This window comes from Prionailurus bengalensis, chromosome A2 (assembly GCF_016509475.1).
Source record: "Prionailurus bengalensis isolate Pbe53 chromosome A2, Fcat_Pben_1.1_paternal_pri, whole genome shotgun sequence".
Taxonomy (NCBI): Eukaryota; Metazoa; Chordata; class Mammalia; order Carnivora; family Felidae; genus Prionailurus; species Prionailurus bengalensis.
The window spans coordinates 124,245,404-124,259,156 of NC_057348.1; the positions used below are offsets into that span (position 1 = coordinate 124,245,404).

General features: G+C 42.3%; 1 protein-coding gene across 2 annotated transcripts in view; it reads left to right on the plus strand.

Annotated features, from left to right (window-relative positions):
* BMPER (BMP binding endothelial regulator) overlaps nucleotides 1-13,753 on the plus strand; it is a 250,315-nt gene that overhangs the window by 27,420 nt on the left and 209,142 nt on the right. For both annotated transcript variants that reach the window (XM_043589236.1, XM_043589235.1), the window contains exon 3: nucleotides 4,343-4,442. In XM_043589236.1, coding sequence (XP_043445171.1) covers nucleotides 4,343-4,442 — 100 coding nt within the window. The remainder of the gene's footprint in view (nucleotides 1-4,342; nucleotides 4,443-13,753) is intronic.

Below are 13,753 nucleotides of genomic sequence, written 5' to 3' on the forward strand. Positions count from 1 at the left end.
GTAGGGGGATTCTGGATGGCAACACAGTCTTATAAGCTCCTCTTCAAGTAAGACTGCCATGATTCAATGACAGAGTTGGGGGGATGGGTTGCACATACGTAGGAGGAAGGGATAGTCTTCAGGGCTTCTAATGGAAGAAAGACAGCCACTGTTAGTTGCCTCTTTATCTCCTCTATGATACTCCCTGGCCTGTGGATTTCATTGACATATTGAGTGTTGTTCATCCGGTCAGAAAAAAGTATTACAACTTCACAACCTTCTTGATTTTCTGCAAAAGGGTCTGGCACTTAGAATTTGGTAGTTTGCCAAATGACAGCTGTTTGCCCCCAAGGGCAGGGTTTGGTTTTATAAGAGACAAGGACTGAAGGGAAATAATGCCATCTTCTAGGAAGACACTCAGGTGGTCTGCCAGCTTCCTAACATGGCTGTAGAGTCTCAGCAGGCGGGGCACCAGGTAGTTTTGTTTTTATTCTTATTTCAAGATATTTGAGGGACAGTTTCAGAGTCTAAAAATAGAGTATCTGCCTGTTGACCTTTCTCCCTGATTGGTCTCATCATATTAGCTGCTGTGTTTTCCTCTCCAGATTTCTATTTTATTATTATTTTTTAAAATATAAATGAAAGGTCAGGTAATACTTTCCATATTTCATAATAGGATTGGTCCCGGAAGAATCTGAGAAAAAAAAAAATCAAGACATTGGCTTGAAAGAGAACAAAAGCATTTCAAAAAACATTTTTGTCTAGTTGCAGAAAGCAAACAGGAAAATCTCCCAGTGGTGATCTGCTATCTTCTCTATAACCCCACCACCACTCCCCTGCAGTGGGAGATCATTTCCCTCAACAGCAGACGCTGAAAAATGTTCAGGAGCCACTACTGGGTCTCATGGTCCCAATTCCTAAGCCCATGGAACTCTGTGCTACCATCTAGTGGCAGACTTCAGACACAACAAGCTGGCTGCGGGAATCCTGTTTGAACTTGGCTGTGGCTGGAGCTGTGGTTTGGCTCACATCCTTATAGAGCTTTGTTGCCAGCCATGTAGACTTTTTCTTTTTTACTCCCTATGCCCCCCCCCTTCTATTTTTGCATGTTGGCACTTCATTTCATGTGCCTCCAGAGGCTATGTTTGGGGTTTTGATATATTCAGTCTTTTGGAAAGGAGGCAATAACGCAGATACCTTTGACAACAGGTAAATCACAGGCAGGCTGACCCTAGAAAGTGATAAACACCAGGAGACAGAGACAGAGCATGAAAAATGTGATAAGGCTTATTACTCTTAAACACTGGCTAGGTCTGTTTTTTAGAACATTCTGACATTTTCCCGCAGTGCTTTTCTACCACTGTGTCTGTTGCTTAGATTTGGAGAGATTCAAGCCCAAGCTGGAATCTCTGGGAAGTCTGTTTGGGGATGCCGGTCTAGATTTCAGAGATATATAGGCACAGCTACCTATCAGATTATCCAGAATGGTTAGAATTGTCCTCATTACCAGAAAACAGCTGGTGTTTGTACACCTTCCCGTTGTTGGTGATGACAAAGCTCTGTGGAGTTATCCTGCTCCTGTTAGAGAGCTCACTTCACTTGTGTGGAACGACTTCGAAGGCACCAGTCTCCCCTGGGGCTTCTGGGCCGGGACATTGTTTTGTTCTTGTCTGTATCCTGAGTGCCTGGAAGGAGCAAAGTGCAACATTTAAATGTTTGCCTTTGGAGTCAGACAAGCCTCCCTTTGCATTCCAAATCTGACTTTTATGTGACCCTGGGCAGGTTTCTTAACCTTGGTTCCTCATCTGTAAAATGGGGGGTGATGTGGATTTTTTGGGGTGAAATAATGCATATAAAATTCTTAGCACAGAGCCCGGTACACGGAATGTGTTTGGTAAGTATGAATCAGCATCAGAAAAGGCTTCTTGAGTGAAGAAGTGAGCCAAACGAGCCATGGCCTTGCATCAGGGCAGAGGACACTTGGCGCACATGGGGATGAGGAGGCCAGCGGAGATGGGCTGCTGCAGGCGTGGCTTCGTGCGTGCGGCTTCTCACCAGAGCCGCCGGCTGCAGCCCAGCGTTCTTGTCTTGCCGCAAAATCAGTGACAGCAAAGCGAGTGGTCTTAATTAACCTGTGCTTAAATTTACTCTGTAGCTGCTGGACTCGATTAAGGAGACAGAGGAATCAGCCTCTGGCCAGCAATTCTCTGTAGTTTTTCTTGCTTTCTTCGAGGGCCTGCAATTCTAAGCATGTGCTTCATATTCTTGTCAACCAGACACCAGGGAAATGATCAGATATGGCGACTTGGTAGAATATGAAAAAACTCCAAATGTCATTAGAAGGGGGGAAATCCTGCAGTAAAAGTAGAGCTAAAGTTTAGGTTTGGGGTGTGTGTGTGTGTGCGAGAGAGAGAGAGAAAGAGGGAGGGAGAGAGAGAGAACAACAAAAAAATTCCAGATGTGCAGCTACAAACCATCTGGTTGGAATGACTTTTGTGCTGGACTGTAATTACAAGCTATTTATTATGAATCTTGGGATCCTGTTATGGATTTTGACTGGCTCCCAGGTTTCTAATTTAGCAAAGGATTCCTATATTTAAGAAAGTGTGGGTCTTCCCATTTATCAGACCCTGAATTGTGTCTCATACCCACTCTGACCGCCCTTAGAGCTTTGAACTCCCCATGCCTGAGGACTTTTCCCTCCAGAGAGAAGATGCACTTGGGGGTGGCTCTTCCCTAAAGCTGCAGCCAGGTTTGCATAAGCCGTGCTAACAGAAGTTCTGCTTAGAAAGTGTGTTCACTTCCAGAGTCTTGGGGTGGGGGTGGGGGCGGGGTCGGTATCAAACCGCGGCTTGTGGGAACTGCACTTTGCCAAATGAAGTCACTGTTAATGATGCCAGGCAGCATATATCCCTGATCATTGCTCATGATGACTTCAGTGGTAGTGGAGGGACACTATTAATATTTTAAAATATACCTCTTAAATTTGAGTTGTGACCATACTATGTATTTTGCTTGTAACTTGAGAAAAATTATGAGAATCAGTTGAAGGGCTGTGACCTACAGTGAGTCTTGATGCAGCCATCATTATGAAGGAGAGGGGGAGGGAAAGAGCTTTGGAGGGCTGGGAGCTGGGCCACCTGGGTTCAGATTTTAGGTCTACCATCACTTGAGGGACTGCTGACAGCTCCCGAACCCATCTCAGCCTCACTGGGAACAAGAATGTGCTCCGTAGAGTGGCCGCACGTTGGAATTACCTGGGAAGCTCGGGAAGCACCCAGGTCTCATCCTCAGATCAATCAGCTCGGAGCTTCAGGGGGTGGGAGACAGTGCCGTCTTTGTTAAGAACCACACAAGGGTCCTGGTTTGCAGCTAAGGATGAGGACCACAGATTGTGGGAGGAAATGAGGTTAGCTCCGTGAAGGACCTTATCACATAACAGACACCAAAAAGGGGGGGGGGGGGAGAATGGATTCCTCAGGTCATATATATAAACCTTCTCTGAGCAGCAGTTTTCTTGTTTATCAACTGGGGATATGAATAATGCTTATCTCGCAGAAGTTAAGTAGGAATGAAAGCCATAGCGCCTAGCATATAGGAGAAACTTACTGAAGCTCAAATGTTGTTGAGGTTTGTGACATTGTATTTTTGGTGCACGTGTATCCAGTCTGTGTATAAACAGGCATATACATCACGTTTGGGTCTTCTCTGAGACATTTTAACAGCTAACCTTTCAGGATAAAACCGAAGATGCAAATGCTCACCACACTTCATTAGCATAAGTGCTAATATAATGCAGCTGTCCCATGGCTATAAAACACTGATGCCTGTGTCTCTGCTTGGCGTGGGGAATATTATTTTTTCTCTAACTGAGCTGATTCAATACTCAACTTTGTCATTATTTGAGTTGGAACTTTAGATTGCTGCATTTTAATGCACTCTACTATTAAGGATTGTTGGACGGCTGTGTGCAAATATTTTTGTTCTCACGATGCAGTCCTGGCGCAGGTAGCCCAATGGGCAAAATATGATTTACACAAATATTATCATTCCTATAGTGTATACTAAAGAGAAACCTTAGAACAGAGCGGGAGAATGCTTTTCTCTCGGCGTTCGGTTATCTGGGCTACGTTGGTTTCTGAAGAAGGGACTTTTCATCCCTTCTCGTGTGCCCTTCTCAAAAGTTCTGTGTTTCTGGATGACTATTTCTGTTCCAGAGAGAGCGAAATCCTATTTGCTTTCGTGAGTGTTCTTGCCAAGATGAAGGCAAGATAGGAAGAGGGAGGCTAGGAAAACCTGTGTCAGGCTTCTGGGGATTCTGTTTGGAGTTGCTTTCAAATGTCTCTTGTCTCTTTTTGCCTAGAACAAGGAAGTGACCTGTAAGAGAGAGAAGTGCCCAGTGCTGTCGAGAGACTGTGCCCTGGCCATCAAGCAGAGGGGAGCCTGTTGTGAGCGGTGCAAAGGTGACTTATGTCTTGGCCGCCTTCTCTTCTGGCCGTCGCTTCGGGCATTTTTATTTCTCTTTTTCTCACCTTCCTCTTCACTCAGCTCTTGGCTGGGGTGCAAGTGGGTGTTGGGAGGGAAGCTAGTGTGTGTGTATGTGTGTGAGTTTGGGGAGGTTGGTAGTAATAGGGACTCTTCTAATGGAGGGAAGAAAGAAGAGTGGCCATCTGCATATTTGGTTTCCTTTCGAAGGCAAGTGGCTTAAGTGTGACAGAGATGCTACAGACATGATGCCTATGTATGTTCGTATGGACATGCGCACTGTTTCTTTTGTCAAGAAGTTTCAATGGTTTCTCCTGGCTGCATGCTCACCCTGCCTTCCTCTGCCAGAGGAGTAAGCCCGAATTTTATCATTTTGATCCCTATTCATTTTTTTCTTAACTTCAAAAATGAATCAACGTTGCTCCCCTCCCCTTGGAAGCTTCTCTAACATATCCTTACTCCAACCTCGTTTTCCACGGCCCTCCAGTGCACGCACTCTCTCTTGAACATGCTGTTCCTGCTGTAGCTGCTTAGCCTCGGCTCAGGTCTCTCCTCCCCACCTGTCCACATGCTGCCTGTGCTTAAGGCCCCCAACCTACATCGTCTATGTTTCTGTGGCACACAGAAGTCCACGTGGGTTCTTCATGGCTGTGCTTTTTCTCCTTCATCACCTTGTTTGCGTTCGTAAGTCCTTGGGGACGGGAGCCACGTCATGCTCTGACATCGCCTTGTGCCTAACAGAGGGGGTCCCTCAAGAGGCACCGAGAGCATCATGGTTCAGGATGTGGGCTCTGGAGTTACACTGCTATGCCAGAGTCCAGCAGTCCCGGGCTGTGGAGTGTTTACCAAAGTTCATGTCCACTAGGAACCTCAGTATGTGACCTTATTTGGAAATAGGACCTTTGGAAGTATAATTAGTTAAGATAAGGTCATACTGGCTGAGGCTGGACCCAGGTCCGATATGACAAGTATCTTTAGACCAGGGAGTGGAGACAGGCAGATACACAGAGAAGACAACCATATTATGGGAAAGGCAGATATAAATGCCTGCGCTCTGTTCCCTGGGACTCCCGTTCAGTTGTTCTGGTGAGGGGGATAGGTGTTTGTCTTTTGAAATTTTTTTAAATGTTTATTTATTTTTGAGAGACTGGGGGAGGGGCAGAGAGAGAGGGAAACACAGAATCTGAAGCAGGCTCCAGGTTCTGAGCTATCAGCACAGAGCCCAACGTGGGGCTCGAACCCACAAACTGTGAGATCATGACCTAAGCCAAAGTCAGATGCTTAACCAACTAAGCCACACAAGCCACCCTCTGAAGGCATTTTTTTTTTTAATGTTTATTTCTGGGAGACAGAGAGACAGAGTGGGGGAGGAGCAGAGAGAGAGGGACCCACAGAATCTGAAGCAGGCTCCAGGTTCTGATCCATCAGCACAGAGCCTAATGTGGGGCTCGAACCCACGAACTGTGGGATCATGACCTGGGCGGAAGTCGGACGCTCAACCGACTGAGCCACCCAGGCGCCCCGGTCTGCAGCCATTTTTAATGACAACCCATGAGTCTCAATATTCAGCAAAGATCCTGTGAACTTTTTAAAACATACTATTATGTAAAAATCCACATTTCAAGAATTAATGCCCAATTGTGTGTTAATAACTACAGTTATTGTAGTAAACTATTTAGTTAAAAAATTAAAAACTAAAAAAGCAAAATCAAACTCAACAGAGACAGAGATTAGAGTTAAGCCACCACAAGCCAAGGAGCCCCTGGAGACACTAGGAGGCAGGAGAAAGCAAGGAGGGGCTCTTCCCAAAGCCTTTACAGGGAGCACAGCCCTGCCAACACCCTGATTTTGGACTCCTGGGCTCCAGAACTGTGAAAGAGTAAATGTCTGTTGTTTAAAGCCACCAAGGTTGTGGTAATTTATTATGGTAGCCCCAAGAAAAGAATACACCAACATCTCTACTTAGGCAGGTAAGGATATGGAATCTCTCCCCCAGTTCCCTCCTATATATGGGGGTAATAATTGTGTTGGAGGCAGTTGAGTGGGAAGGTCCATTCAAAGTGCTTAGCACAGCCTGACATGTAAGCGTTTCTCAGTTAATTTCAGTATAGTAGGTGCTCTTTAAATATTTGGTAACTGGACTATAAAAATATACCTTCTGAAGCCTTTTTGGAGCAGGGGTGGAGTGGGCTAGGATGATATTTTTTCGGAGCCTTTTGCATCAACCATTTACCTTTGCCTTCTTCTTACAAGTTGGGAGTCAGATGTTTTACCCATTTGACTTCTGAGTGCTATCAATGTGAGGCCTGAAATGGTAATTTATTAGGAATCTCCCAAGCAGATGGTCAGATATAGTGATTCTAGTGAAAAACACATTAGCGAGCCAGTGCGTGTCCCAGTTACTGTTGTTTCACCTTAAAGAAGCTCCTCTATTCATTCTTTATTTTTTGAACTGCTTATTTGCCGTCTTCATCTTTCAGCGATTAATAAGGCTGCCTTGCCAATGAGAGGCCAGTTAGATACCACAGGATGGAAGCACCGTGTGTCAAGGGAACGTGCCCAAGGCTTTGGGTTTGTTTCCCCGTTAACCGTGGTACAGCAGGGAACTTTCTGTGGCTGTAGTGTATGACCATCTTTTCTGATTGTCCTGCTGTTTCGTTTATGGTCATTTTTCCCTCTGATTATCCTACCGTCCCAAGGGAAAGAGATACCCAAAACAAATCCATTTCTTGAATGTTCTTTTTGAGCTTTAAGAAGATAAGGTTCTTCAAATTAAACTGGGCCCAAGAATAGACTAGAGAATTCAGCATACTGAGATCTCTTTCTGTTAGTAGTGTCAGCCTTTTGGGGGAGGTCAAAATCCCCAACCTGCCCTGAGGTGGTCCTTCATGAGAGAGACTCTTGAACGCATCAGAATTCTCAAGCTCCGGAGGTTGATGTTAGAGACACCCCCTTCATTTTTCTTTATTTCTACTCCATCGCGCACACTATTTGTCTCATGGATTTTAAGATAAACAATTGTATTCGCTCTTAGCTACTGGCTTATTTATGTATTTCTGATCAGAATAGTAACATATGCTCATAGAAGAAGCTTTGAAAAATAGTCTAAAGTGTAGGAAAGCAGAAAATAAATTTACTGATAACCCCACCACCAGAAGTTACAATTGTTAATATTTAGTATATTTCTTTCCATATTTTTCCCTGTGTAAAAGTGTTTAGCTAATACCTTACTACTTATGTTGCATTATTAAAAAAAAGATTTCCACTTAAAATCAGGGCATAAGATCTTTGCAACTAATGGGTACATGAGATTCTGTTTTGGGAAGGTTATCAACATTCACTTGGTCATTCTCCATTTCTGGGCATTGAGGTTGTATCTTAAATTGGAGCACTGTGGAAGGTGAAAGAAAGACAAACAGCTGAAACCAAAGAGCACACACAGTGAAATAAAAATGACTGGAAAGAGAGAATCAAGAGGAGCATTACCTGGGTAGGGAGAAGTCAGTGTGAACCCACAGACCACGCTGGATTTGGCATCCAAAGGAATCTGGATGGACCTCTCCTTAACCCTTCTGCACCATTCGTTCGTGCAGGGGGAGAAACAATAATAACAACAGAAAACTAGCTGTGTTTCTCAGAAGTCCTCTTTGAACCAGCGTCCTCCATGCTAACACTGGGGGTTTTGACTTTTCTTACTCAAAGAGGGTGATTCAGTGAGGAATCATATTAATGAGAATTTTGTCGATAATACTTGACTTCAGAGCAGAGTGATGTTTAGGCAATATTGTCTCAGGGTCAAATAATTTTGATCAGATCAGGGAATAATATGCAGTTAGTTTTTCTTAGCAAGGAAATGGAGCCTCTGGTTTTGGATCAGTTAACACATGGTCAGCAGAGAACTGATGGACTTCATTCCTCTGTATTTTGAAAGGCATTTACGTTCAAGGATCCCATCTTTATGCTCATTCTGAAGTTGCTCATCAGATAGATTAGGTCACAGTGAGGTCAGGCCTCTTGTAGAGATGAGTACAGCATGTATCTGACCTGGTGGGATAGGTGGAGGGTGTGTCTACCAGGCTTCCCAGCAGAGACAGCCCTTCTAGAAGAGCCTTTCTACCAGCAGGTATGCAGAAAGGTAAAATCTAGCACTGCTAACTGGGTGAAGCAATAGTGAAAGCTTGATAGTTGCTTTGACTTGCCCTTGAATATTGTTTTTTGTCTGTCCTTTCTCTTACCTGAAGGAATCGTGAGTATAAGCAGTGATTCTCAAAATGCAATGGACTACAGGATCACCTGTTAAATGTAGATTCCTGGGCCTTGCCCTGCAATAATAATAGGAACTGGGATCATCTTTCTCTTTATTCAAATAGCAGCAGCTACTCTAGGTAATCTTTACTCAGCGCCAGGCATTGAATCCTCACAGGTACTGTCATAACCCCATTTTGAAGATGAAAAAAATGGTACCACTGAGACACTTAGTGACTAGTCCAAGGTTACGGACTCGATGATGATGTAGATGGGGCACAGACTTTGATCTCACCATTAGGCTTGCAGGTCTGCTGTGTCCCTGGGCCCGGGTCCCTGATTCTACATTTCCAGGTCTCCACTGGGCGTCTCATGGGGGCTGAGGCTTGAGAACCACTGGTACCAGATAAAGAAAGGACAGCAGGATAAGGGAATGCAAACCACGTGTTTAGTAGAGTGTTGGTTGATATCTACTTCAATCAGTGCGTCTTTGGGGTAAAAAATTGCTTTGCCCTTTGTAGCTGTGAGTCCATCTTGTTTCTCTGACTCTATGTACCCCTCTTATTTGGAAATCTTATATTACTACAGTTATGATATCAGATATAAAGTAAAATAGATTAATGACCAAGAAAATGTAACTAAAATGTTGAAGGGCTGGTGAATGCACACCAAAACTCCTTCCCATTCAATTGTGTAATAAATGAGGGGGAGTTTGATCCTCAAGAACTGACTAACCACCTACCATCATTGTTGGGACTTTCTGTTTTCTCTTTGGACTTTTCTCTCTTCCTCTTTCCCTTTTGAGCATAATTATATAATTTAGACTTTAGTTAAATACATTATCATACCAAAAATGGACCTCTCCTTAACCCTTCTTTAAGGAGAGTTAATACATTATCATACCAAAAAACTAAACAAAAGGGAAAAAAAAGTCCTATTCAGACTACAAAAATCCACTCTTCTCAGAAATAATAACCATTATCAACTCATTGGATCTTTCTCAGATATTTTTTAGTTTATTACATATTTATTCACACATATGTACATATATATGTAATTTTGTATGTGTGGTTTATTTTTACATAAATGGAATTAAGTGGTATATAATCTTTTACAGTTTACTTAAAAAAAAATTTCAACAACAGTAGGACTTGGGAATTTTCCCATGCCAGTTCATGCTTTTTAACTGTTTACGGATTCCTTAGCATACATGTACAGTAATTTATTTAACATCTCTCCACTGATAGATGTTTAGACTTTCAGTTTTTTGCTAAGAAGAGAACCAGCTTGTCGTGACTATTGTGCCCTTGTGTGTATGTTTCTTAAGAATTCCATGTGCCATGGCGAGAGGTGTGCAAATGTTCAGTTGAAAAGAATATAACTCAGTGGCCTCCGAAAAAGGCAAGGCTTGTCTCCTTTCCTATTGCGCTCACAGGTTTTAGGACCTTTTTAAAAGGTGATGGATGAAACGTGGGAGAATTAGTGTTACACCTGGCAACATTTAGACATACTGGCCGCCTTCGCTTAAAAACTCACCACTGCCCATCTTGCCGATTCCCTTTTTAGACTGCTATGTGGGCACTCCTATCCCACTTCTTCCCTGTTCTCAACTTCCCCCATAGGACAGGGGGTGTTTTCCTTGCCTTTCTGTGGTTCAGTGAGAAATGGTAGCAAGTGCCTTTTAAAGAACCTAGTTGAGGGCGCCTGGGTGGCTCAGTCCGTTAAGCATCTGACTTTGGCCGAGGTCATGATCTTGCGGTTTGTGAGTTCAAGTCCCACGTTGGGCTCTGTGCTGACAGCTCAGAGCCTGGAGCCTGCTTTGGATTCTGTGTTTCCCCCTCTCTCTGCCCCTCCCTTGCTCATGCTCTGTCTCTCAATAATAAACATTAAAAAAAAAAAGCCTAGTTGAGGGCCATCAGTTGCTTTCCTGCTTTTCAATGTAGTCTAGAAAGCACTGACAGTTGTCAATAAGTTAAGACTTGAATGATACTATTTTCACAGAATTTTGCCATATGTTGGCAAGCTACAGTTTTGAATTGACTAGATTTAGAATAGAGACTCCATAAAGAAAGGAGGAAATATTTTACTTGCCTCTTATTTCCTATTTATTTATTTATTTATTTATTTATTTTGAAAGAGAGTGAGCAAGCAAGCTGGGGAGGGGTAAAGAGAGAGGGAGACAGAGAATCCCTAGCAGGCTCCATGCTATCAGCACAGAGCGTGACACGGGGCTCCAACTCGTGAACCTTGAGATCATGACCTGAGCTGAAACCAAGAGTCTGACGCTTGACAAAGCCACCCAGGCACCCCTATGCTTATATTTTATTCTATGTGTACTGTCCTATATTTGGGCCACTTCTATAATCAGTGTTCATAGCTTATTTATGATTATGTGGGGCCTAATTTCATTCCCTTAAATAATTACAGATGTTTATATTTATTGCATCTTGGTCTTTATGACCATGCCCATTCTTTAAGGATCTTTACGAGTTATTCCCATTCTTTGTTTGAGGCCAGGCTGCTGATCAGGAACACACATTCATGATGACATTGTTCCTACAGAAAAACATGATCTTCTATACACCGATCACCTTCGGGTGTGATTAAAGTGGAACCCGTTTGTATCTCCCAAGAGCTGTGACTCAGATGCTCATGAGGGTGGTGGGCATTTGCCTTTCCTGTTAGTATCCTTGAAGCCCTGCGGGTAGTGAGGTATGAATTGTCTGAATGATTTTAAGACCTTATCTCTCTCTTATCTTCATAGTAGTAGCCCTGAAGGGACTTGTTTTCCCACAGTGCAGGATACTAGGTTAGTCGGTTTATGCTCACCACTTAGTCCTTACAAGAGTGAGGTAATGTCCACCTTTTTCACTTTACATGTGAGGTAACTAAGGGCCCAGAGAGGTTAAATCATTTCTTTGCCAAGGTGTTAGTGACTTGAAGCTCAGCCAGAGGGTGTCCGTGTCCTCAAGGAGCTTGCTCTGTGGAGGGGCAGAAAAATACCCACCAGAGGGGAAGTTCCTAGGGAAGGGGAGCCAGAGTGCAGAGGGAAAGGGAAGGAAGACAGCCTGTGGGTAAGGGACTGGGAAGTGTTCCAGGGAAGGCTTTCCAGAAGGGGCAACTCATTTCTATGAACAAGGAGTTAATCCCATCCAAAGAGGGCTGTTGAAGGGAAAGCTCTCAGGTGAAGGTCATGGTACACACAAAGACATGATATAGTTCTTAGACATTGTCTGCCACGCATAATCATTTAGGGAACTTGGTAAAATATCAGTTTCTAGGCTTTCCTTTAGACCTAGAGTATTAAAACAAATCTGGAACAAGTTTTTCTTTGTTTGCTGATTGTTGGGGGGAGGGAGGAAGGATCAGATGAAAATGTAATAGAATCCTATTACGACTTCTACTTATTTTACTCTGAAAAAGATGTTGATATTGAAACGAAGTTGTTGGGTAGATGTGCTTGAAGACGGAAATATGAAAACTCCTATTTCCAAAGAATTCTTAGAAAGATTGTTATGGGTATGTGTATATATGCATACATGCATTTATGTTCCTATTCGCTTCAATCAGATTGCTTATGTTTGATTCATTCATTCATTCATTCATTCAACAAGTATTTTCTGGTCTACATGCTGGGTATTTATTGGATGAAATTGCTTACCAATTTTTTTTTTAACTATTATGAAGCCCAAATATTCTTTAAAACAAAAAAGTAAGTTATAAATAGTTCTTCTCAAGCAAGTATTTCAGTATACTTCTGAGATTATTTTATGTTAAAGTGGTTATAAATTTTTATCCAAATAGCCCAAAACAATAGGGCAAAGATTAATCTAATTTGAAAAAACTCAATATTGTTTGATGAAAACAAATGAGGTCATTGAGAGACAAACAGACGGTCTTGGCAGCATTTCTGTATTTACTTGGACTGAGAATCACCCTTTAATTTCGGGTTCTTTCATGAACAATAATGTATTTGTTATCTGAATATATGCTTGTTATTAGTGGATCATAAATGAATAAGGTGTGTTTCCAACACTTATGGGTCAAATTCCATCCTCTTTCTTCATATAGAGCATGAAATATTAATTGTCTGCAATACTTTGATGAAAGATATAAGAAAATAGTAGTCAAGTGGAATTTATTTTCCACAGTCTTCTCTTGTCTTTGATTTCTCTGTGCTTTGTCTTACTTTTCTATGGGTTGTAATCCCATGGGTTGCGTTTTTTTAACAGTTTAACTTTTATATTTGATGTAAAAATTATCCTATGATGTCTCCTGAAATGAAAGGAAAGAGGCAAAATGTAAATATTTGCATGCTAATTTCTAAAATTAGGCCAATCATCCTGGGCTCTGATAAATAAAAATTAAGAAAGCACAGCCTGCCCGGAGAATTTTAAGGGGGTTGGGCTCATTTATAGAGACCATTTACTGACCCAGTAAAAGGGAACTATGAATAATGGTAAAAAATTGAACATTATTAACTATATGTTGTCTTTATACAATTCAAGGTCATGTATAAGGGGCCTCTTCTCAGTGTTGTTTGGAGAGGGACCTGGAAGATGACCATACTGCTTGTGGTTGTTTGTGGGGAGGCAGTCACATACCATAGAAGAGGAATGGACCTTTAAAAAAAGGCTTATTTAAAAATAATCACACTCCCTATGTTGACAGAGTAAATTGTCCTATTGTTTAAATAGTTTAAGATGGAAAGGCTGTTAGCCTTGTGCAAATCTAGTTGTTTGCTTTTAACCAGAGTTCTTTTGGCAATCCTAAGGGTGCATTGATTGTTGCCCAAGCAAAAGAGTGGCTCTTTCCTCAACCTCAGTTTTCCTTTTTTTTCTTTCTAGACATGATCAAATTCTTTGGTAGATATTATCTTTTTTTTTTTTGGACATGATCAAATTCTTTGGTAGATATTATATGTGATTTACCCAGATATAGTTTGCCCCAGGTTTCACACCCAAATAAGGAACCAGCTGCCTTCAGGTTAATGCTCTAGTTGTCATTTAAACTATACTGTGAACTACAGTCAGAATATTTTGGA